Below are 23,041 nucleotides of genomic sequence, written 5' to 3' on the forward strand. Positions count from 1 at the left end.
TCACACCCCTTGTCATTTTTCCTACTTTGTTGCCTTTGTATTATTTGATTTATACACACAACATGCCTACCACTTTGAAGATGCAAAATATGTTGTATTGTGAAACAAACAAGAAACAGCACAAAAAACTGAAAACTTGAGCGTGCATAACTATACCCCCCCAAAGTCAATACTTTGCAGAGACACCTTTTGCAGCAATTACAGCTACAAGTCTCTTGGGGTATGTGTCTATAAGCTTGGCACATCTAGTGACTGGGAATTTTGCCCATTCTTCAAGGCAAAACTGCTCCAGCTCCTTCAAGTTGGATGGGTTCCGCTGGTGTACCGCAATCTTTAAGTCATACCACAGATTCTCATTTGGATTGAGGTCTGGGCTTTGACTAGGCCATTCCAAGATATCTAAATGTTTCCCATTAAACCACTCCAGTGTTGCTTTAGCAGTATGCTTCGGGTCATTGTCCTATTGGAAGGTGAATCTCCGTCCCAGTCTCAAATCTCTGGAAGACTGAAACAGGTATCCCTCAAGAATTTCGCTGTATTTAGTGCCATCCATCATTCCTTCAATTCTGACTAGTTTCCCAATCCCTGCCGATGAAAAACATCCCCACAAAGAAGCAAGGTGTTGTTCTCAGGTTAATGAAAGGTGTTGGGTTTGCGCCAGACATAGTGTTTTCCTTGATGGCAAAAAAGTTACATTTTAGTCTCATCTGACCAGAGTACCTTCTTCCATATGTTTGGGGAATCTATCACATGCCTTTTGGCAAACACCAAACATATTTGCGTATTTTTTTCTTAAAGCAATGGCTTTTTTCTGGCCACTCTTCTGTAAAGCCCAGCTCTGTGTAGTGTACGGCTTATAGTGGTCCTTTTGGACAGATACCCCAATCTCTGCTGTGGAGCTTTGCAGCTCCTTCAGGGTTATCTTTGGTCTCTTTGTTGCCTCTCTGATTAATGCCCTCCTTGCCTGGTCCATGAGTTTTGGTGGGCGGCCCTCTCTTAGCAGGTTTGTTGTGGTGCCATATTCTTTCCATTTTTTAATAATGGATTTAATGGTGCTCCGTGGGATGTTCAAAGTTTCTGATATTTTTACAACCCAACCCCAATCTGTAATTCTCCACAACGTTGTCCCTGATCTGTTTGCAGAGCTCCTTGGTCTTCATAGTGCCGCTTGCTTGGTGGTGCCCCTTGGTGGTGCTTAGTGGTGTTGCATGGCCTTTCGGGAACAGGTGTATATATACTGAGATCATGTGACACTTAGATTGCACACAGGTGTACAATATTTAACTAATTATGTGACTTCTGAAGGTAATTGGTTGCACCAGATCTTATTTAGGGGCTTCATAGCAAAGGCGGTGAATACATGTGCACACACCACTTTTCTGTTTAAATTGTTTTCCTTTCACCTCAATTTGGACTATTTTGTGTATGTCCATTACATGAAATCCAAATAAATATCCATTTAAATTACAGGTTGTAATGCACCAAAATTGGAAAAACACCAAGGGGGCTGAATACTTTTGCAAGGCAATATCAATGCTAATGAAGGCAACAATGGGTATGCAAACCAGTTTAGTCCAAAGTGTTGGTTAGTAGGCTATTTGTGATGCGCATTTGTCATCATGCTCTGTTTACATCATGGGCATAGACATGGACTGAGTCCCAGCCACTGGGGAGCCTGACCCTGACAGGCCCACACAAGCAGATTGATGTGGTTTAGCCATTGCACAAAAAAGTATGATTTTGAGAGTGAAAATCTGTAAAAAAAATAAAAAAAAAACACCTGTATAAAAACTCATTTAAAAACACTAAGGAAAACATTGCATTTTTCACACAGGGTGTCTTTCCTTCGCTGGGCAGGCCGTTTGGGAACATTTGAGCAACATATACCCATTTCTCCAGGCACCCCTACACATCTGCATGGGGCCGATGGAAAGACAGCAGTCACACACAGCATGATGTTAAAGGATAATGTAAGGGTTTTCCTGTGGTGAAGGAGAAGCGGACCAAAATGCAGCATGGTGGTTATTCATGTTCTTTAATAAAGGAACTAGACATGAAATAACTAACAAAACAATAAATGTGCAAAAACCTAAACAGTCCTATCTGGTGCAAACACAGAGGCAGGAACAATCACCCACAAACACACAGTGAAACCCAGGCTACCTAAATATGGTTCCCAATCAGAGACAACTAATGACACCTGCCTCTGATTGAGAACCATACTAGGCCGAAACATAGAAATACCCCAAAACATAGAAAAACAAACATAGACTGCCCACCCAACTCACGCCCTGACCATACTAAAATAAATACAAAACAAAGGAAATAAAGGTCAGAACGTGACAGTACCCCCCCCCCCAAAGGTGAGGACTCCGGCCGCAAAACCTTCACCTATAGGGGAGGGTCTGGGTGGGCGTCTGTCCGTGGTGGCGGCTCTGGCGCGGGACGCGGACCCCACTTCACCATTGTCTTAGTCCGCCTTATTGTCTGCTTCCGTGGCCTCCTAACCAAGGCGACCCCTCTAAATGACCCCACTGGAATAAGGGGCAGCTCGGGACAGAGGGGTGGAAGCTCTGGACAGAGGGGCAGGGGCTCTTGGCTGAGGGGCAGGGGCTCTTGGCTGAGGGGCAGGGGCTCTTGGCTAAGGGGCAGGACTGGCGGCCCCTGGCTGACTGGCGGCACTGGCGGCCCTTGGCTGACTGGCGGCACTGGCGGCCCCTGGCTGACTGGCGGCACTGGCGGCCCCTGGCGGCACTGGCGGCCCCTGGCTGACTGGCGGCACTGGCGGCACTGGGCAGACGGATGGCTCAGGCGGCGCTGGGCAGACGGGTGGCTCAGGCGGCGCTGGGCAGACGGGTGGCTCAGGCGGCGCTGGGCAGACGGGAAGCTCAGATGGCGCTGGGCAGACGGGTGGCTCAGGCGGCGCTGGGCAGACGGGAAGCTCAGATGGCGCTGGGCAGACGGGTGGCTCAGGCGGCGCTGGGCAGACGGGTAGCTCAGATGGCGCTGGGCAGACGGGAAGCTCCGGCAACGATGGGCAGACGGGAAGCTCCGGCAACGCTGGACTAAGGAGCTCTGGCGCCTCTGGAATGAGGGGCTCTTGCGCCTCTGGACTGAGGGGTGGGAGCTCTGGTAGCGCCGAACAGGCGGGAGACTCCGGCTGCGCTGGAGAGGAGGAAGGCTCCGGCAGCGCTGGACAGGCGGGAGCACCTGTAGGGGTGAGACGGAGAGACAGCCTGGTGAGGGGGGGGCTGCCACCGGAGGGCTGGTGCGTGGAGGTGGTACCGGATAGACCGGACCGTGCAGGCGCACTGGAGCTCTTGAGCACCGAGCCTGCCCAACCTTAACCGGTTGAATGCTCCCGGTCGCCCTGCCAGTGCAGCGAGGTGGAATAGCCCGCACTGGGCTATGCAGGCGAATCGGGGACACCGTGCGCAAGGAGCCCAAGGAGACGCACTGGGGACCAGATGCGTAGAGCCGGCTTCATGGCACTTGGCTCAATGCTCACTCTAGCCCGGCCGAAACGCGGAGCTGGTATGAACCGCACCGGGTGCGCGCTCCACAGCATAACACGGTGCCTGCCCGGTCTCTCTCGCCCCCCGGTAAGCACAGGAAGTTGGCGCAGGTCTCCTACCTGGCTTCGCCACACTTCCTGTGTGCCACCCCCCCAATACATTTTTGGGGCTGCCTCTCGGGCTTCCTTGCCAGCCGTGTTCCTTCATATCGCCGGCTCCTCTCTCCGGCTGCCTCTGCTCTCCTAGCTGCCTCCACCTGTTCCCATGGAAGGCGATCCTTTCCCGCCAGGATCTCCTCCCAGGTGTAGCAACCCTTGCCGTCCAATACATCGTCCCATGTCCATTCCTCTTTGCGCCGCTGTTGCTGTTGCCCGTTACCACGCCGCTTGGTCCTGTTGTGGTGGGTGATTCTATAACGGTTTCACTGTGTGTTTGTGGGTGATTGTTCCTGTCTCTGTGTTTTGCACCAGACAGGACTGTTTTAGGTTTTCGCACGTTTGTTGTTTTGTTAGTTTATTCGTGTACAGTTTCTTTATTAAAGTACAATGAATAACAACCACGCTGCATTTTGGTCCGCCTCTACTTCACCTAAAGAAAACCGTTACAGATAAGTAGTCCATAAACTCAGACATAATGAGCCATTAGGTCCCAATCATAAGAATACAAAAACACAACCGTTAAGCATTTCCCAATCTCAATGTACAACTACTTCCCATTGCAAAAAAATATGTCATGTTTAGCACACAAAGTAACCAGTGACCTAAAGTTCAATTTCACAGTTTATGCTACAAAAGCAACTTCATAAGAGGTTTTAAAAATAGTTTATATTTGACTCAACGTTCCATGACGTACACTAAGGCATTGTTAGCAGAAATGATGGATGCAGTTTAATGCATAATATAATTCACCGATACATTTCTTGGTAGTCCCAAAAATATTGCTATCAGGTTGTAAATCACAGCTGGCCTGGTACATTGTTTGCTGACTCCTTTCGGGATGCACTGTTTCAGTTTCAATGACTCAGTATTCTGGACAAAAAATGACGAATGTAACTAAGGCTGAGAATGTCAATACAATCAAACTAGGAAGGGCAATGATCACAAGTCAGTCATAACGTGGCTTATAGGCTAGTGTATCTATTTACATAGCAACCTGAAAACATAGAGATTTTAGTTAGCTAGCTAGCTAGATGCTAGGATGATGTCATGCCATGCCATGCCATGCCATTGGAAGAGTGGGTGGGGAACTGACTATTTCCCCCTCATTTTGTTTTTCGGTGACTATACACAGTTAGAGATGCAGGTGTCATTTGCTTGGCTAGCAAGAACTAGTTTTGAAGTCTTCGTTATTATCATACAATGTAGAAAATAGTAAAAAATAAAGAAAAACCCTTGAATGAATAGGGGTGTCCAAACTTTTGACTGGTACTGGACGTTTTTGTAAAAACGGTCCCACTCATTAAGTCAAAATAATTTGTTGATTTCACTGTCACTCAAAAATGTTGCCCTAATACAGTTGAATGGCAGATGGCTTTATCTAACTTCTGATGGCCTAGCCAATGGTTGACTTAGCTAGTTAGATTTATCTCCCTAGAGAGCAGCAAAGAAAAGTCCTGATTGGATTTTTTTCTTCTTCAGTGTTAACCCTTTCCTTTCCAAAGAAAGCTGATGAGATTAAATCAGGTCATTGAAAATAAAAATATAATTATTATTATACTATTGTATATTTTTTTTAAACATTTTTCTTGACTGTGTCGAGTGTAACGGCAAGGATCGGATCAATACGCAGCGTGGCATCTTCAATGCCATCGGAAGATTCCCAGAACATATTCCAGTCTGTGCTAGCAAAGGAGTCCTGTAGTTTAGCATCTGCTTCATCTGACCACATTTTTATAGACCGATGTCACTGGTGCTTCATTCTTTAATGTTTGCTTGTAAACAGGAATCAGGAGGATAGAATTATGGTAAGATTTGCCAAATGGAGGGCGAGGGAAAGCTTTGTACGCGTCTCTGTGAACATTTAGCATGCTGATAGAAATGAGGTAGAACTGATTTAAGTATTAAGTTTCCCTACATTCGCTGGAAAGGGAAACGGAGATTTTGGGGAAAAATCATTGCGAGGATCAGGAGACGAGTTGCTAATCTGCCCTTGCCTTCCGTCCTACTAGCTAATGTTCATTTGCTGGTAAATAACTTGGACGAGCTGAAAGCACGTATATCCTACCTCCCCTCCGGCGCCATCGTAAATCCCAGGTGATAGAACTTAAAGTGGAAGAGAAGACTAACATACACACACACACACACACATTTGGATGAGGGAAATATGAAATGTGATGTGTGTCAACAAATATGACACATAAAGAAGCAAAAGATCAGGTAACTATCATGTTCTTAGGCTGACACAGAGACAGACTGGCTGGCTGGTTATGTTTATATTCAGTACGATTAATATCCCTAATTAGAAAAAGTTAATAAAAAATACACTCTTCACAACTCTGGTGGGAACAAGGAAATCATACTGTTTGCGTCCCAAATGGTACCCTATTGCTTATATAGTGCACTACTGACCAAAAACCTAAAGGACAGTTGGGTGCCATTTGGAATGCACCCACTATTTGAATTAGAGTATCTCCACAGGGGTACAGTGGTTGGGATCATTGTATGTATGCTGAAGGGTTATTTGACAAATTCCATATAATTATATGAGCTAGAAACATTGACTTGTCACTTAAGGGAGCTTGTACTACATTTTATCTTTATTAAAATTAAAACACATAAATATATTATTTACATAAGTATTCAGACCCTTTGCAATGAGACTCGAAATTGAGCTCAGGTGCTTCCTGTTTCCATTGATCATCTTTGAGCTATTCCTACAACTTGATTGGAGTCCACCTGTGGTAAATATAATTTATTGGTTGTGATTTAGAAAGGCACCTGTTTATATAAGGTCCCACAGTTGACAACGCATGCCAGAGTCATGAGGTCGAAGGAATTGTCCGTACTGCTCCGAGACTGGATTGTGTGAAGCATAGATTTAGGAAAGGGTACCAAAATATTTCTGTAGCATTGAAGGTCCCCAAGAACACAGTGGCCTCTAACATTCTTAAATGGAAGAAGTTTGGAACCACCAAGACTCTTCCTAGAACTGTCCGCCCAGCCAAACAGAGCAATCGGGGGAGAAGGGCCTTAGTCAGGTAGGTGACCAAGAACCGATGGTCACTCTGACAGAACTCCAGAGTTCCTCTGTGGAGATGGGAGAACCATCTAGAAAGACAGCAATGTCTGCAGCACTCCACTAATCAGGCCTTTATGGTAGAGTGGCCAGACAGAAACCACTCCTCAGTAAAAGGCACATGACAACCTGCTTGGAGTTTGCCAAAAGGCACCTAAAGACTCTCAGACCATGATAAACAAGATTCTCTGGTCTGATGAAACCAAGATTGAACTCTTTGGACTGAATGCAAAGCATCACGTCCGGAATAAACCTGGCACCATCCCTATGTTGAAGCATGGTGGTGGCAGCATCATGCTGTGGGGATGTTTTTCAAGCGTCAGGGACTGGGAGACTAGTGAGGATGGAGGAAAATACAGCTGAACTGGTCATGGCAGAAGTAGCAGTAACTAACTACAGTATTACAGCTGTTCTCATCAAGGCAGTAGTAGCAGTAGTAGTAACTCACTACAGTATTACAGCAGTTCCAGTCATGGCAGTAGTAGCAGTAGTAGTAACTCACTACAGTAGTACAGCTGTTCTCATCAAGGCAGTAGTAGCAGTAGTAGTAACTCACTATAGTATTACAGCTGTTCTCATCAAGGCAGTAGTAGCAGTAGTAGTAACTCACTACAGTATTACAGCTGTTCTAGTCATGGCAGTAGTAGCAGTAGTAGTAACCCACTACAGTAGTACATCTGTTCTAGTCATGGCAGTAGTAGCAGTAGTAGTAACACACTACAGAATTACAGCTGTTCTAGTCATGGCAGTAGTAGCAGTAGTAGTAACCCAAAACAGTAGTACAGCTGTTCTGGTCATGGCAGTATTAGTAGCTCACTACATATTACAGCTGTTCTAGTCATGGCAGTAGTAGCAGTAGTGGTAACTCACTACAGTATTGCATCTGTTCTGGTCATGGCAGTATTAGTAGCTCACTACATATGACATCTGTTCTGGTCATGGCAGTAGTAGTAACGCACTACACTATTACATCTGTTCTAGTCATGGCAGTAGTAGTAACGCACTACACTATTACATCTGTTCTAGTCATGGCAGTAGTAGTAACTCACTACAGTTTTACATCTGTATTGGTCATGGCAGTATTAGTAACTCACTACAGTATTACATCTGGTCTGGTCATGGCAGTAGTAGCAGTAGTAGTAACTCACTACAGTATTACAGCTGTTCTGGTCATGGCAGTAGTAGCAGTAACCCACTACAGTAGTACAGCTGTTCTGGTCATGGCAGTAGTAGCAGTAGTAGTAACTCACTACATATTACAGCTGTTTTGGTCATGGCAGTAGTAGCAGTAGTAGTAACTCACTACAGTATTACAGCTGTTCTGGTCATGGCAGTAGTAGCAGTAGTAGTAACTCACTACAGTATTACAGCTGTTCTGGTCATGGCAGTAGTAGTAACTCACTACAGTATTACAGCTGTTCTGGTCATGGCAGTAGTAGCAGTAGTAGTAACTCACCACATATTACAGCTGTTTTGGTCATGGCAGTAGTAGCAGTAGTAGTAACTCACTACAGTATTACAGCTGTTCTGGTCATGGCAGTAGTAGCAGTAGTAGTAACTCACTACCGTATTACATATGGTCTGGTCATGGCAGTAGTAGCAGTATTAGTAACTCACTACAGTTTTACATCTGTATTGGTCATGGCAGTATTAGTAACTCTTTAGAGTATTACAGCTGGTCTGGTCATGGCAGTAGTAGCAGTAGTAGTAACTCACTACAGTTTTACATCTGTTCTGGTCATGGCAGTATTAGTAACTCACTACAGTATTACATTTGTTCTAGTCATGGCAGTAGTAGCAGTATTAGTAACTCACTACAGTATTTTACATTTACATTTAAGTCATTTAGCAGACGCTCTTATCCAGAGCGACTTACAAATTGGTGCTTTCACCTTATGACATCCAGTGGAACAGCCACTTTACAATAGTGCATCTAAGTCTTTTAAGGGGGTGAGAAGGATTACTTTATCCTATCCTAGGTATTCCTTAAAGAGGTGGGGTTTCAGGTGTCTCCGGAAGGTGGTGATTGACTCCGCTGTCCTGGCGTCGTGGGGGAGTTTGTTCCACCATTGGGGGGCCAGAGCAGCGAACAGTTTTGACTGGGCTGAGCGGGAACTGTACTTCCTCAGTGGTAGGGAGGCGAGCAGGCCAGAGGTGGATGAACGCAGTGCCCTTGTTTGGGTGTAGGGCCTGATCAGAGCCTGGAGGTACTGAGGTGCCGTTCCCCTCACAGCTCCGTAGGCAAGCACCATGGTCTTGTAGCGGATGCGAGCTTCAACTGGAAGCCAGTGGAGAGAGTGGAGGAGCGGGGTGACGTGAGAGAACTTGGGAAGGTTGAACACCAGACGGGCTGCGGCGTTCTGGATGAGTTGTAGGGGTTTAATGGCACAGGCAGGGAGCCCAGCCAACAGCGAGTTGCAGTAATCCAGACGGGAGATGACAAGTGCCTGGATTAGGACCTGCGCCGCTTCCTGTGTGAGGCAGGGTCGTACTCTGCGGATGTTATAGAGCATGAACCTACAGGAACGGGCCACCGCCTTGATGTTAGTTGAGAACGACAGGGTGTTGTCCAGGATCACGCCAAGGTTCTTAGCGCTCTGGGAGGAGGACACGATGGAGTTGTCAACCGTGATGGCGAGATCATGGAACGGGCAGTCCTTCCCGGGAGGAAGAGCAGCTCCGTCTTGCCGAGGTTCAGCTTGAGGTGGTGATCCGTCATCCACACTGATATGTCTGCCAGACATGCAGAGATGCGATTCGCCACCTGGTCATCAGAGGGGGGAAAGGAGAAGATTAATTGTGTGTCGTCTGCATAGCAATGATAGGAGAGACCATGTGAGGTTATGACAGAGCCAAGTGACTTGGTGTATAGCGAGAATAGGAGAGGGCCTAGAACAGAGCCCTGGGGGACACCAGTGGTGAGAGCGCGTGGTGAGGAGACAGATTCTCGCCACGCCACCTGGTAGGAGCGACCTGTCAGGTAGGACGCAATCCAAGCATGGGCCGCGCCGGAGATGCCCAACTCGGAGAGGGTGGAGAGGAGGATCTGATGGTTCACAGTATCGAAGGCAGCCGATAGGTCTAGAAGGATGAGAGCAGAGGAGAGAGAGTTAGCTTTAGCAGTGCGGAGTGCCTCTGTGATACAGAGAAGAGCAGTCTCAGTTGAATGACTAGTCTTGAAACCTGACTGATTTGGATCAAGAAGGTCATTCTGAGAGAGATAGCGGGAGAGCTGGCCAAGGACGGCACGTTCAAGAGTTTTGGAGAGAAAAGAAAGAAGGGATACTGGTCTGTAGTTGTTGACATCGGAGGGATCGAGTGTAGGTTTTTTCAGAAGGGGTGCAACTCTCGCTCTCTTGAAGACGGGAGGGACGTAGCCAGCGGTCAGGGATGAGTTGATGAGCGAGGTGAGGTAAGGGAGAAGGTCACCGGAAATGGTCTGGAGGAGGGGATAGGGTCAAGCGGGCAGGTTGTTGGGCGGCCGGCCGTCACAAGATGCGAGATGTCATCTGGAGAGAGAGGGGAGAAAGAGGTCAGAGCACAGGGTAGGGCAGTGTGAGCAGAACCAGCGGTGTCGTTTGACTTAGCAAACGAGGATCGGATGTCGTCGACCTTCTTTTCAAAATGGTTGACGAAGTCATCTGCAGAGAGGGAGGAGGGGGAGGGGAGGAGGATTCAGGAGGGAGGAGAAGGTGGCAAAGAGCTTCCTAGGGTTAGAGGCAGATGCTTGGAATTTAGAGTGGTAGAAAGTGGCTTTAGTAGCAGAGACAGAGGAGGAAAATGTAGAGAGGAGGGAGTGAAAGGATGCCAGGTCCGCAGGGAGGCGGTTTTCCTCCATTTCCGCTCGGCTGCCCGGAGCCCTGTTCTGTGAGCTCGCAATGAGTCGTCGAGCCACGGAGCGGGAGGGGAGGACCGAGCCGGCCTGGAGGATAGGGGACATAGAGAGTCAAAGGATGCAGAAAGGGAGGAGAGGAGGGTTGAGGAGGCAGAATCAGGAGATAGGTTGGAGAAGGTTTGAGCAGAGGGAAGAGATGATAGGATGGAAGAGGAGAGAGTAGCGGGGAGAGAGAGCGAAGGTTGGGACGGCGCGATACCATCCGAGTAGGGGCAGTGTGGGAAGTGTTGGATGAGAGCGAGAGGGAAAAGGATACAAGGTAGTGGTCGGAGACTTGGAGGGGAGTTGCAATGAGGTTAGTGGAAGAACAGCATCTAGTAAAGATGAGGTCGAGCGTATTGCCTGCCTTGTGAGTAGGGGGAAGGTGAGAGGGTGAGGTCAAAGAGGAGAGGAGTGGAAAGAAGGAGGCAGAGAGGAATGAGTCAAAGGTAGACGTGGGGAGGTTAAAGTCGCCCAGAACTGTGAGAGGTGAGCCGTCCTCAGGAAAGGAGCTTATCAAGGCATCAAAGCTCATTGATGAACTCTCCGAGGGAACCTGGAGGGCGATAAATGATAAGGATGTTAAGCTTGAAAGGGCTGGTAACTGTGACAGCATGGAATTCAAAGGAGGCGATAGACAGATGGGTAAGGGGAGAAAGAGAGAATGACCACTTGGGAGAGATGAGGATCCCGGTGCCACCACCCCGCTGACCAGAAGCTCTCGGGGTGTGCGAGAACACGTGGGCGGACGAAGAGAGAGCAGTAGGAGTAGCGGTGTTGTCTGTGGTGATCCATGTTTCCGTCAGTGCCAAGAAGTCGAGGGACTGGAGGGAGGCATAGGCTGAGATGAACTCTGCCTTGTTGGCCGCAGATCGGCAGTTCCAGAGGCTACCGGAGACCTGGAACTCCACGTGGGTCGTGCGCGCTGGGACCAACAGATTAGGGTGGCCGCGGCCACGCGGTGTGGAGCGTTTGTATGGTCTGTGCAGAGAGGAGAGAACAGGGATAGACAGACACATAGTTGACAGGCTACAGAAGAGGCTACGCTAATGCAAAGGAGATTGGAATGACAAGTGGACTACACGTCTCGAATGTTCAGAAAGTTAAGCTTACGTAGCAAGAATCTAATTGACTAAAATGATTCAAATGATACAGTACTGCTGAGGTAGGCTAGCTGGCAGTGGCTGCGTTGTTGACTTTGTAGGCTAGCTGGCAGTGGCTGCGTTGTTGACACTACACTAATCAAGTCGTTCAGTTGAGTGTAAAGTTTCTACAATGCTGCTATTCGGGGGCTAGCTGGCTAGCTAGCAGTGTTGATTACGTTACGTTGCGTTAAAAGAACGACAATAGCTGGCTAGTATTACAGCTGTTTTAGTCATGGCAGTAGTAGCAGTAGTAGTAACCCACTACAGTAGTACAGCTGTTCTGGTCATGGCAGTAGTAGCAGTAGTAGTAACTCACTACATATTACAGCTGTTTTGGTCATGGCAGTAGTAGCAGTAGTAGTAACTCACTACATATTACAGCTGTTCTAGTCATGGCAGTAGTACCAGTAGTAGTAACTCACTACATATTACAGCTGTTCTCATCAAGGTCTGGTCATGGCAATAGTAGCAGTAGTAGTAACTCACTACAGTATTACATCTGGTCTGGTCATGGCAATAGTAGCAGTAGTAGTAACTCACTACAGTATTACAGCTGTTCTGGTCATGGCAGTAGTAGCAGTATTAGTAACTCACTACAGTAGTACAGCTGTTCTAGTCATGGCAGTAGTAGCAGTATTAGTAACTCACTACAGTAGTACAGCTGTTCTGGTCATGGCAGTAGTAGCAGTAGTGGTAACTCACTAGAGTATTACAGCTGTTCTGGTCATGGCAGTAGTAGCAGTATTAGTAACTCACTACAGTAGTACAGCTGTTCTAGTCGTGGCAGTAGTAGCAGTATTAGTAACTCACTACAGTAGTACAGCTGTTCTGGTCATGGCAGTAGTAGCAGTAGTAGTAACTCACTAGAGTATTACAGCTGTTCTGGTCATGGCAGTAGTAGCAGTAGTGGTAACTCACTAGAGTATTACATCTGGTCTGGTCATGCCAGTTGTAGCAGTGATAATAGAGTGTATATGGGGAGATAGTTGGGGTTGGGGGTGAATATATTTTAGTCACATCTCCCCCAGGAATTGAGCACTGCTGTGTCAGTCTCACACACACACACACACACACACACATACGCACGCACACACGCACTCACTCAGTCACTCACCCAGTCAATCACTCACTCACTCGCACACACACAACCTTACCAATACTCTCCAGCTGAATTAGAGGAATGACAAGAACAAGACAGAGACTAGATTAGAGGATATGAAGTGTAGGATACATTCACCAGTTAATTAAACTCAATATATCATGCTAGCATGCATAGTGCTCACTGTCTGGATGGGTAGGGTTGAATCTCAGGGTGAGGCGACACACACACACACACACACACACACACACACACACACACACAAAGTTTGGGATTGGTTGGATTTTGGTGTACAGTTACAAGCACACACATACACAATGGGTGTGGTTGGATCTTGGGGTGCGGCAGTAGTGCAGTTATGTTTACATTTGTCCGGTGGTGCTACCCAGTAGGGAGCAGCACTTACCCAGATCTGAGCTCTCTCTCCTGGGGAGTGTCGTAGAGGGGTGCTGGGTTCTGGAGAGCTCAAACTGGTGGGGTAGAGGAGAGCTGGAACTGGTGGGGGTGGAGGAGGGCTGGAACTGTTGGGGGTGGAGGAGGGCTGGATCTGGTGGGGGGTGTAGGAGGGCTGGATCTGGTGGGGGGTGGAGGAGGGCTGGAACTGGTGAAGGGGTAGAGGAGGGCTGGAGCTGGTGGGGTAGAGGAGTGCTGGAGCTGGTGAAGGGGTAGAGGAGAGCTGGAACTGGTGGGGGTGGAGGAGGGCTGGAACTGTTGGGGGTGGAGGAGGGCTGGATCTGGTGGGGGTGTAGGAGGGCTGGATATGGTGGGGGGTGGAGGAGGGCTGGAACTGGTGGGGGGTGGAGTAGGGCTGGATCTGGTGTAGGGGTAGAGGATGGCTGGATCTGGTGTAGGGGTAGAGGATGGCTGGATCTGGTGGGGGGGTAGAGGAGGGCTGGATCTGGTGGGGTAGAGGAGGGCTGGATCTGGTGGTGGGGGGCTGGATCTGGTGTAGGGGTAGAGGATGGCTGGATCTGGTGGGGGTGGATTAGGGCTGGAACTGGTGAAGGGGTAGAGGAGGGCTGGAGCTGGTGGGGTAGAGGAGTGCTGGAGCTGGTGAAGGGGTAGAGGATGGCTGGATCTGGTGGGGGGTAGAGGAGGGCTGGAGCTGGTGGGGTAGAGGAGGGCTGGAACTGGTGGGGGTGGAGGAGGGCTGGAACTGTTAGGGGGTGGAGGAGGGCTGGATCTGGTGGGGGTGGAGGAGGGCTGGAACTGGTGGGGGTGGAGTAGGGCTGGATCTGGTATAGGGGTAGAGGATGGCTGGATCTGGTGGGGGGTAGAAGAGGGCTGGATCTGGTGGGGGGTAGAGGAGGGCTGGATATGGTGGGGGGGTAGAAGAGAGCTGGATCTGGTTGGGGGTAGAGGAGGGCTGGATCTGGTGGGGGGGGAGGAGGGCTGGATCTGGTGTAGGGGTAGAGGATGGCTGGATCTGGTGGGGGGGGTAGAGGAGGGCTGGATCTGGTGGCGGGGCAGAGGAGGGCTGGATCTGGTGTTGGGGTTGAGGATTGCTAGATTTGGTGGGTGGAAGAGGAGGGCTAGAGCTGGTGGGTGGTAGAGGAGGGCTAGAGCTGGTGGGTGGTAGAGGAGGGCTGGAGAGGAGCTTCTACACCTGCATTTCTTGCTGTTTGGGGGTTTCGGATAGATTTCTGTACAGAACTTTGTGACCTCAGCTGATGTAAGAAGGTCTTTATAAATAATTTGATTGAAATTTGATTAATTGATTGGAGCTGGTGGGGTAGAGGAGGGCTGGAGCTGGTGGGGGCGTAGAGTAGGGCTGGAGTGGAGGGCTGGAGCTGATGCGGGTAGAGGAGGGCTTGAACTGGTGGGGTAGTGGAGGGCTTGAGAGTATGGCTGGAGCTGATGCGGGTAGAGGAGGGATTGAACTGGTGGGGTAGTGGAGGGCTGGAGCAGGTGGAGGGGTAGAGGAGGGCTTGAACTGGTGGGGGTAGAGGAGGGCTAGAGTGGAGGGCTGGGACATTTGGAGGGGAGGTAGAGGAGGGCTGGAGCTGGTGGAGGGGTAGAGTATGTGTGTATGTGTATGTACTTCAAGAGGGCTGGAAGGGGGTAAATGGACTGGGAATATTTCCCGAATGGCACCCTCTTCCGTATTCCACCCAGTTCCGTATCCCACCCTTTTCCCTGGTCAAAAGTAGTGTACTATGTATGGTATAGGGTGCTTTTTGTGAGGGTGTAAATAGGGCTGGTTGTATGTAAGATGGGACTCATCAGATATCAATCTCTGTGGTAATACAGCTGGCTGTCTCCCCTACTGACTGTAACATACCTAGCTACTTTACCCCTAGCTACTGTTTCCCTAGCTACTGTTTCCCTAGCTACTGTTTCCCTAGCTACTGTTTCCCTAGATACCAACCAGTTAGGGTCTTTCAACCAGACTTTACTACTGACTGGAATAACCTAGCTACTCCTAGCTACTGTGCCCCTAGCTACTATACCCCTAGCTACTGTTTCCCTAGCTACCACCCAGTTAGAACCCTAGTTACTCCTAGCTACCACCCAGTTAGAGCCCTAGTTACACCTAGCTACCACCCAGTTAGAACCCTAGTTACACCTAGCTACCACCCAGTTAGAGCCCTAGTTACACTTAGCTACCACCCAATTAGAACCCTAGTTACACCTAGCTACCACCCAGTTAAAGCCTTAGCTACCCCTAGCTACCACCTAGTTAGATCCCAAGCTATCCCTAGGTACCACCTAGTTAAAGCCTTTTAAACTATATTTCTGAAGTTATACTGACAGAGAGAGGGAGAAAGAGAGTAAGAGAAAGTCGCAGAGAGAGAGAGAGCTAGAGAGAGAGACCAACATGTGTTTGTGTTTGAGTTCCTCTCTCTCTCACAATTTATTGGCATGGGAAACACATGTTTATATTGCCAAAGCAAGTGAAATAGATAACAAACAAATGTGAAAAGAGCAATAATAAATCTATTCTCTTTCTTTCTTTCTTTCTTTCTGCCTCTACCCTCTGTCTACCCCCACCTCTCTGTCCCTGTGCCTCCCTTCCCCTGCCCCCTCCCCCCTCTAAAATGATTTTGCTTTAGAACATTGAAAAGGCCATTTGTGACTAGATGCAGGGATTTATTTAAAGAGACATTGGGGAGCGTTAAATGGCTATTGAAGGAATACTAATAAAAGCATCACTATAATTGCTTTAATCTCTTCCACTAACCCTGTTTTTTGAGTTTTTTTGCTGTATTGGGACACAAAGTTATTTAGTGTATATAGTATATTTAGTGTATATAGTATATTTAGTGTATATAGATAGCTACAATGTATTCAGAAAGTATTCAGACCCCTTGATATTTTCCACGTTTTGTTAATTTATAGCCTTATTCTAAAATGGATTAAAAAACGAAAATCCTCCTCAATCTACACCCAATACGCCATAATGACTAAGCAAACTTTTTTTTTTTTTTAATGTTGGCAAAGGTATTGCAATTTAAAACCTGAAATATTACGCTTCCATAAGTATTCAGACCCTTTATTCAGTACTTTGTTGAAGCACCTTAGGCAGTGATTGCAGCTTCGAGTCTTCTTGGGTATGACACTATAAGCTTGGCACACCTGTTTTCTCTATAGATCCTCTCAAGCTCTTTCAGGTTGGATGGGGAGCATCACCATACAGCTATTTTCAGGTCTCTCCAGAGATGTTCGATTGGGTTAAAGTCTGGGCTCTGCCTGGACCACTCAAGGACATTCATAGACTTGTCCTGAAGCCACTCCTGTGTTGTCTTGACTGTGTGCTTAGGGGCGTTGTTCTGTTGGAAGGTTAACCTTCGCCCCTGTCTGAGGTCCTGAGCGCTCTGGAGCATGTTTTCATCAAGGATCTTGGATCTCTGTACTTTGCTCCATTCATTTTTCCCTTGATCTTAGCTAGTCACTCAGTCGCTGCCGCTAAAAAACATCCCCACAGCATGATGCTGCCACCACCATGCTTCAATGTAGGGATGGTGCCAGGTTTCTTCCTGACGTGATGCTTGGCATTCAGGCCAAAGAGTTCAATTGTGGTTTCATCAGACCAGAGAATCTTGTTTGTGATGGTCTGAGAGTCATGTAGGTGCCTTTTGGAAACTCCAAGCAGGCTGTCATGTGCCTTTTACTGAGGAGTGGCTTCCGTCTGGCCACTCTACCATAAAGGCCTTACTGGTGGAGTGCTGCAGAGATGGTTGTCCTTTTGGAAGATTCTCCCATCTCCACAGAGGAACTCTCGAGCTCTATCAGAATGACCAAAGGGTTCTTGGTCACCTCCCTGACCAAGGCCCTTAACCCCAGATTGCTCAGTTTGGCCGGGTGGCCAGCTCTAGGAAGAGTCTTGGTGGTTCCCAACTTCTTCAATTTAACAGTGACAGAGGCCATTGTGTTCTAGGGGAATGTCAATGATGCAGACATGTTTTTGTCCCCTTCCCCGGATCTGTGCCTCGACAGAATCCTGTCTCGGCGCTCTACTGACGATTCCTTAAACTGAACTGCTTGGTGTTTGCTCTGACATGCACTCAACTGTGGGACCAATCAATTTAATTTACCACAGGTGGATTTCAATCAAGTTGTAGAAAGATCTCAAGGATGATCAATGGAAACAGGATGCGCCTGAGCTCAATTTCGAGGCTCATAGCAAATGGTCTTTAAATAAGGTATTTCTGTTTTTTATTTGTAATAATTTTGCCCCAAAAATTTGAACCGGTTTTCGCTTCATAATTATGGGTTATTGTGTGTAGATTTATGAAGAACAACATTTATTTAAGCAATTTTAGAATAAGGCTGTAACGTATCAAAATGTGTAAAAAGGGAAGTGGTTGGAATACTTTCCGAATGCCTTGCTATGTAGTTGCCTCCTCAGCACAACACAGTGCAGTTACTGCAGTAAGATGCTATGGAGGAGTCCTTGTGAGGAGCATTACATTTGTAAAATCTTAATTTGATCACCCTGTTGCAGGATAACTTATCCTCTTCTCCACACATGAACGAGGGTCAGATTTCACATCATGTTCTTTACACTAGTTTAAAACTACATTCTGAGATTTATAAAATGACAACACAGTGTCCCGCCACTTGTTTAAGTATATAGCATAGGATAAATATCAATAACCACTAAACAGATTCCCAGCTTTAAAGTTGGATTTATTATCAACATATTTACTGTTTACTTTCTTGTCTGTTTCAAAATAACCACTGTAGGGGGGAGTGAGGGAGTGTAGGGGGGAGTGTAGGGGCAGTGAGGGAGTGTAGGAGAGAGTGAGGGAGTGTAAGGGAGAGTGTGGGAGTGTAGGGGGAGTGAAGGAGTGTAGGAGAGAGTGAGATAGTATAGGGGAGCGTGAGAGAGTATGGGGAGTGTAGGGGGAGTGAAGGACTGTAGGGGAGAGTTTGGGAGTGTAAGGGAGTGAGGGAATGTACGGGGAGTGAGTGTAGAGAGATGTGGGTGTAGGGGGAGAGAGGGAGTGAATTACTTACTCTAGCTTTAATGGTATCAGTTGATACAATCTTGTGTTAAATGTTGAACATCCTAGGTTCCGTAATCTGGTGTGACACACTACAAGTGTTTCTAACTGGGGAAGCTAGAAGTAGCTTTTGGCTGTGGGATGTGCTCACTGCTTAGAGTGTTAGAGTGATTGAGCAGAGAAAAAGAGGGAGGGAGATAAGAGGTGGGTGAAAGAGTGAGTGAGTGAGTGAGTGAGTGAGAGAGAGGTTATGCTGACTGGATAATCTCATACAGTGTACTGCTGTACTGTGCTGTAGTGTTGAGCCCCCAACCAGCTGCTCCATTCATAGCTGCTCAGAAAGAGAGAGGCACATTGAGTAATAGAGAGAGAGTGGGTAGAGAGAGAGAGAAGGAAATGTATGATCATATTAGAGACACATATTTCCCTCAGATTACACGGATCCACAAAGATTTGGAAAACAAACCCGATTTTGATAAACTCCCATATCTACTGGGTGAAATACCACAGTGAGCCATCACAGCACCATGAAAAGGGCAACCAGTGAAGAACAAACACCATTGCAAATACAACCCATTTTTATGTTTACAGGGCCTTGCAAAAGTGTTCACACCCTTGGCATTTTTCCAATTTGGTTTCATTACAACCTGTAATTTAAATATATTTCTATTTGGATTTCATGTAATGGTGACGTGAAATGAAGAAATTCTACAAAATTAAAAGTGGTGTGTTCATATGTTTTCACCCCCTCTGCTATGAAGCCCCTAAATAAGATCTGGTGCAACCAATTACCTTCAGAAGTCACATAATTAGTTAAATAAAGTCCACCTGTGTGCAATCTAAGTGTCACATGATCTATCACATGATCTCAGTATATATACAGTTGTTCTGAAAGGCCCCAGAATCTGCAATATCACTAAGCAAGGGGCACCACCAAGCAAATGGCACTATAAAGACCAAGGAGCTCTGCAAACAGATCAGGGACAACGTTGTGGAGAGGTACAGATCAGGGTTGGGTTGTAAAAATATCAGAAACTTTGAACATCCAACTGAGCACCATTAAATCCCCCCAAAACTCATGGACCAGGCAAGGAGGGCTTTAATCAGAGAGGCAAACAAAGAGACTAAAGATAACCCTGAAGGAGCTGCCAAGCTCCACAGCGGAGATTGGAGTATCTGTCTATAGGACCATTTAAGCCGTACACTCCACAGAGCTGGGCTTTATGGAAGAGTGGCCAGAGAAAAGCCATTGGCTTAACCTCTCTAGTGTACGTCGGCGTCCCACCTGGGTTGCAGAGCGCCAAATTCAATTACAGAAATGCTCATTATAAAAATTCAGAAAACAAAACATATTTTAACTTCTTATTGAACCAACCACAGTGTCATATTTATAAAATGCTTTTCGGCAAAAGCATACCTAGCCCAGAACATAGCCCAGTTGACATTTACATTACATTTACATTTAAGTCATTTAGCAGACGCTCTTATCCAGAGCGACTTACAAATTGGGACAAATTATTAAACATTAACCAGCCAAGCAGAAGCGTTACAAAACTCAGAAATAGAGATAAAATGAATCCCTTACCGTTGATGATCTTCATATGGTGGCAATCAGAAGACATTAATTTACTCAAATGTTCCTTTTGTTTGATGAAGTCTCTTTATATCCAAAAACCTCAGTTTTGTTAGCGTGTTTTCTTCAGTAATCCACAGGCTCAAACTCAGTCAAAACAATATATGTAAAGTTCATAGAAACATGTCAAATGATGTTTACATTCAATCCTCAGGTTGTTTTTTAACCCCAAAATAAATGCAGCTGTAATTTCTTCTAATGGTGGCTCTACAAAGTATTGACTTTGGGGGGGTGAATAGTTACGCACGCTCAAGTTTTCTGTTTTAATTTGTCTTATTTCTTGTTTGTTTCACCAAAAAACTAATATTTTGCTTCTTCAAAGTGGTAGGCATGTTGTGTAAATCAAATGATACAAACCCCTCAAAAATCAATTTTAATTCCAGGTTGTAAGGCAACACAATAGGAAAAATGCCAATGGGGTGAATACTTTTGCAAGCCACTGTATTTATTTCCCCTTTTGTACTTTAACTAATTGCACACAAAATGGCATTTGAAATGTCTTTATTATTTTGGAACTTTTGTGAGTGTAATGCTTACTGTTAATTAGTATTGTTTATTTCACTTTTGTGTATTATCTACTTCACTTGCTTTGGCAATGTTAGCATATGTTTGCATTGCCAATATAGCCCTCAAATTGAGAGAGAGAGAGAGAGTAGAAGAGAAGCTTGCCTGAGTCAACACACCACATAAAGCACTCCTGTGTACTGACTGAAGACCCTTCAATGATATGACTAGAGCTCATTACAACACATGCCTGACCTGGGTGAGGGGGCAGAGATGGTGTGACAATGACGGAACAGACACAGTATTGAACATATTTTTGCTATTATTTGATTCCATTTTTGTTTATTCTTGTTTGATGCAAAACACTGAACCAATCCATATCAATCAGATCTGAATGCCATATACATTCTGACAAAATATATATTCCCACCTTCTGATTGGACTTTAAATCACCAATGGTTAAACTGATGAGTTGTTTAAGTTTTAAACTGTGCTTTGGGGCACACAGCAATATACAGATGGTCTCTCTAATTACCCGGAAGTCAAAATAGTCCTGCTGATATAAAGATAATAGGGAGAAAAGTGTCAGGAAATAACCGAGTTGGTTTATTAAGAGGACACACACCATGGACAAGGTAGTCTTTTCACAAAGGCAATCAGTAAAAAAACATTGCTCAGCCCCCTGAGTTATTTGCATTACCTAAGCAATATGTAGCCTACTCATGTGTTTATTGTTTTGTTAAATCCAGATATCAGTGGCTAAACAGAAATAAATATTGATTGTGGACGTTGTTGTAACACTTGATTAGAATTGATAACTATAGTTATATTGACAAGGAAATCGATTCAGACAGCATTATACTGAGTATTACTTCTATGTAATGTCTCCAATTTGATTAGCTCACTATTTCCTTTCATTGTGTAAACATAATCACAATGGTATCTACAGTTCAGTGGCAACTCATGGATGTGGTTATCATCATCATCATCGTCATTATCATCAACATCATCTTCACCACCATCATCATAATCATCATCATCATTATCATCACCATCATCACCAGCATCATCATCATCTCCATCATCACCAACATCATCACCATCATCAGCATCATCATCGTTGTCATCATCATCATCATTACCATAATCATCTTCTTCAATGACTCTTACACTTTGCTGTTCTTTATAAAACAACCAAACATCTGCTTTGGAATATACAAGATACACTTCCTTCTCATCAAGATACACTTCCTTCTCATCAAGATACATTTCCTTCTCATCAACTCACACTTCCTTCTCATCAAGATACATTTCCTTCTAATCTTTAAAACCTTATTTTCTCTTTCTTTTTTGTGTCAACAGGAAAAAGGAAACATTGCAGTTATATTTAATGTTGGAACGGACGACATAAATATCGAGGAGACAGCAAAGTTTGTAAATGATGGAAAGTACCATATAGTGAAGTTTACGCGGAGTGGCGGTAACGCCACACTACAGGTGGATGACCTACCTGTCATAGAGCGCTATCCCACAGGTAAGACACGCCTTAATACCTTCCCAGCATCCTCTCTGCTCACAGTGCTCTCTACCACACTTTGAATGTACCTGCACTTGAAATGACCAAGAAGGGTATCCTAACTGTTGTCAGGTGAAGATTTAATATGTTGGGCTATTTGGAAATGGTGTATGACATGTTTTTGGTTGGTTTGTCATTTATATATACTGTGCTTATTTCTCATAATAATACTGTACACTTTTTATACAGTAACCTTTGAAATGTCAACATGTCAGCAGAACGATGACTATTGTGTTGAGAAGGCTTTAAATATCAACACTTGGGTGTCTTGAATTCACAACATTTGAACTACTAAAAGGCTTTGACAAAGGCTACAGAGGATCCAAGTCAGATGAATGATTTAATGTCTTGTTATATGTTACAGCATTTGTCATGTTCCCACATATAGGCTACTCTAACCAGGAAGTGAACGTGTTCTGTTACCCAGGAACACCCATAGCTTTCACTGAAGTAAGTTAAGTCAGCAAATTGAAATGGCCAAATTCTAGTGGATTATGAAGTATTTAGCCATATTTTAAAAGCTGAAATTATGGCATGGGGTGGCATTTTATTTCCATGGCAATGTCCTACTGTCCACTAGGGGCAACGCAAGCATCTATTAGCATCTAGTTTAAACCACGAGCTACAGCTCAGAAGATTGGGGGTTCAATCCCAGTGCTAGTTTTGTTTTGAAATGTTTGTTTTTCTATTTGAACCTTATCGCAAACCTTAACCACTCGGAATCAATGCCTAATCTTAACCCTAATGACTCAATCTCAGAATTAATCCATTTAACACTAATGCCAAAATTTCGTAATGAAATCCTAATTTCAACCGTTAAGGTTAGTTTCAGTTTAAATTGTGCGGAGTTTGACTGACAGCTAACATACATCAAAATATGCAGGATTTAAAACGGCACCACAGATGGCCGCACATGCCAGAATTAAAAGGGCTGGCCATGCCATATCTCTGTTGTTGCAAGTATGCCAGTTTCTTTGGAGATTGTTTTGCAAAATTGTCTACTCTAAACAAATT

General features: G+C 45.8%; 1 protein-coding gene across 4 annotated transcripts in view; it reads left to right on the forward strand.

The window, feature by feature from the left end:
* LOC115115858 (neurexin-1a-beta-like) overlaps positions 1 to 23,041 on the forward strand; it is a 416,921-nt gene that overhangs the window by 216,097 nt on the left and 177,783 nt on the right. For all 4 annotated transcript variants that reach the window (XM_065012593.1, XM_065012594.1, XM_065012595.1 and 1 more), the window contains exon 3: positions 21,814 to 21,985. In XM_065012593.1, the coding sequence (XP_064868665.1) occupies positions 21,814 to 21,985 (172 nt within the window). The remainder of the gene's footprint in view (positions 1 to 21,813; positions 21,986 to 23,041) is intronic.

This window comes from Oncorhynchus nerka, linkage group LG28 (assembly GCF_034236695.1).
Source record: "Oncorhynchus nerka isolate Pitt River linkage group LG28, Oner_Uvic_2.0, whole genome shotgun sequence".
Lineage (NCBI taxonomy): Eukaryota > Metazoa > Chordata > Actinopteri > Salmoniformes > Salmonidae > Oncorhynchus > Oncorhynchus nerka.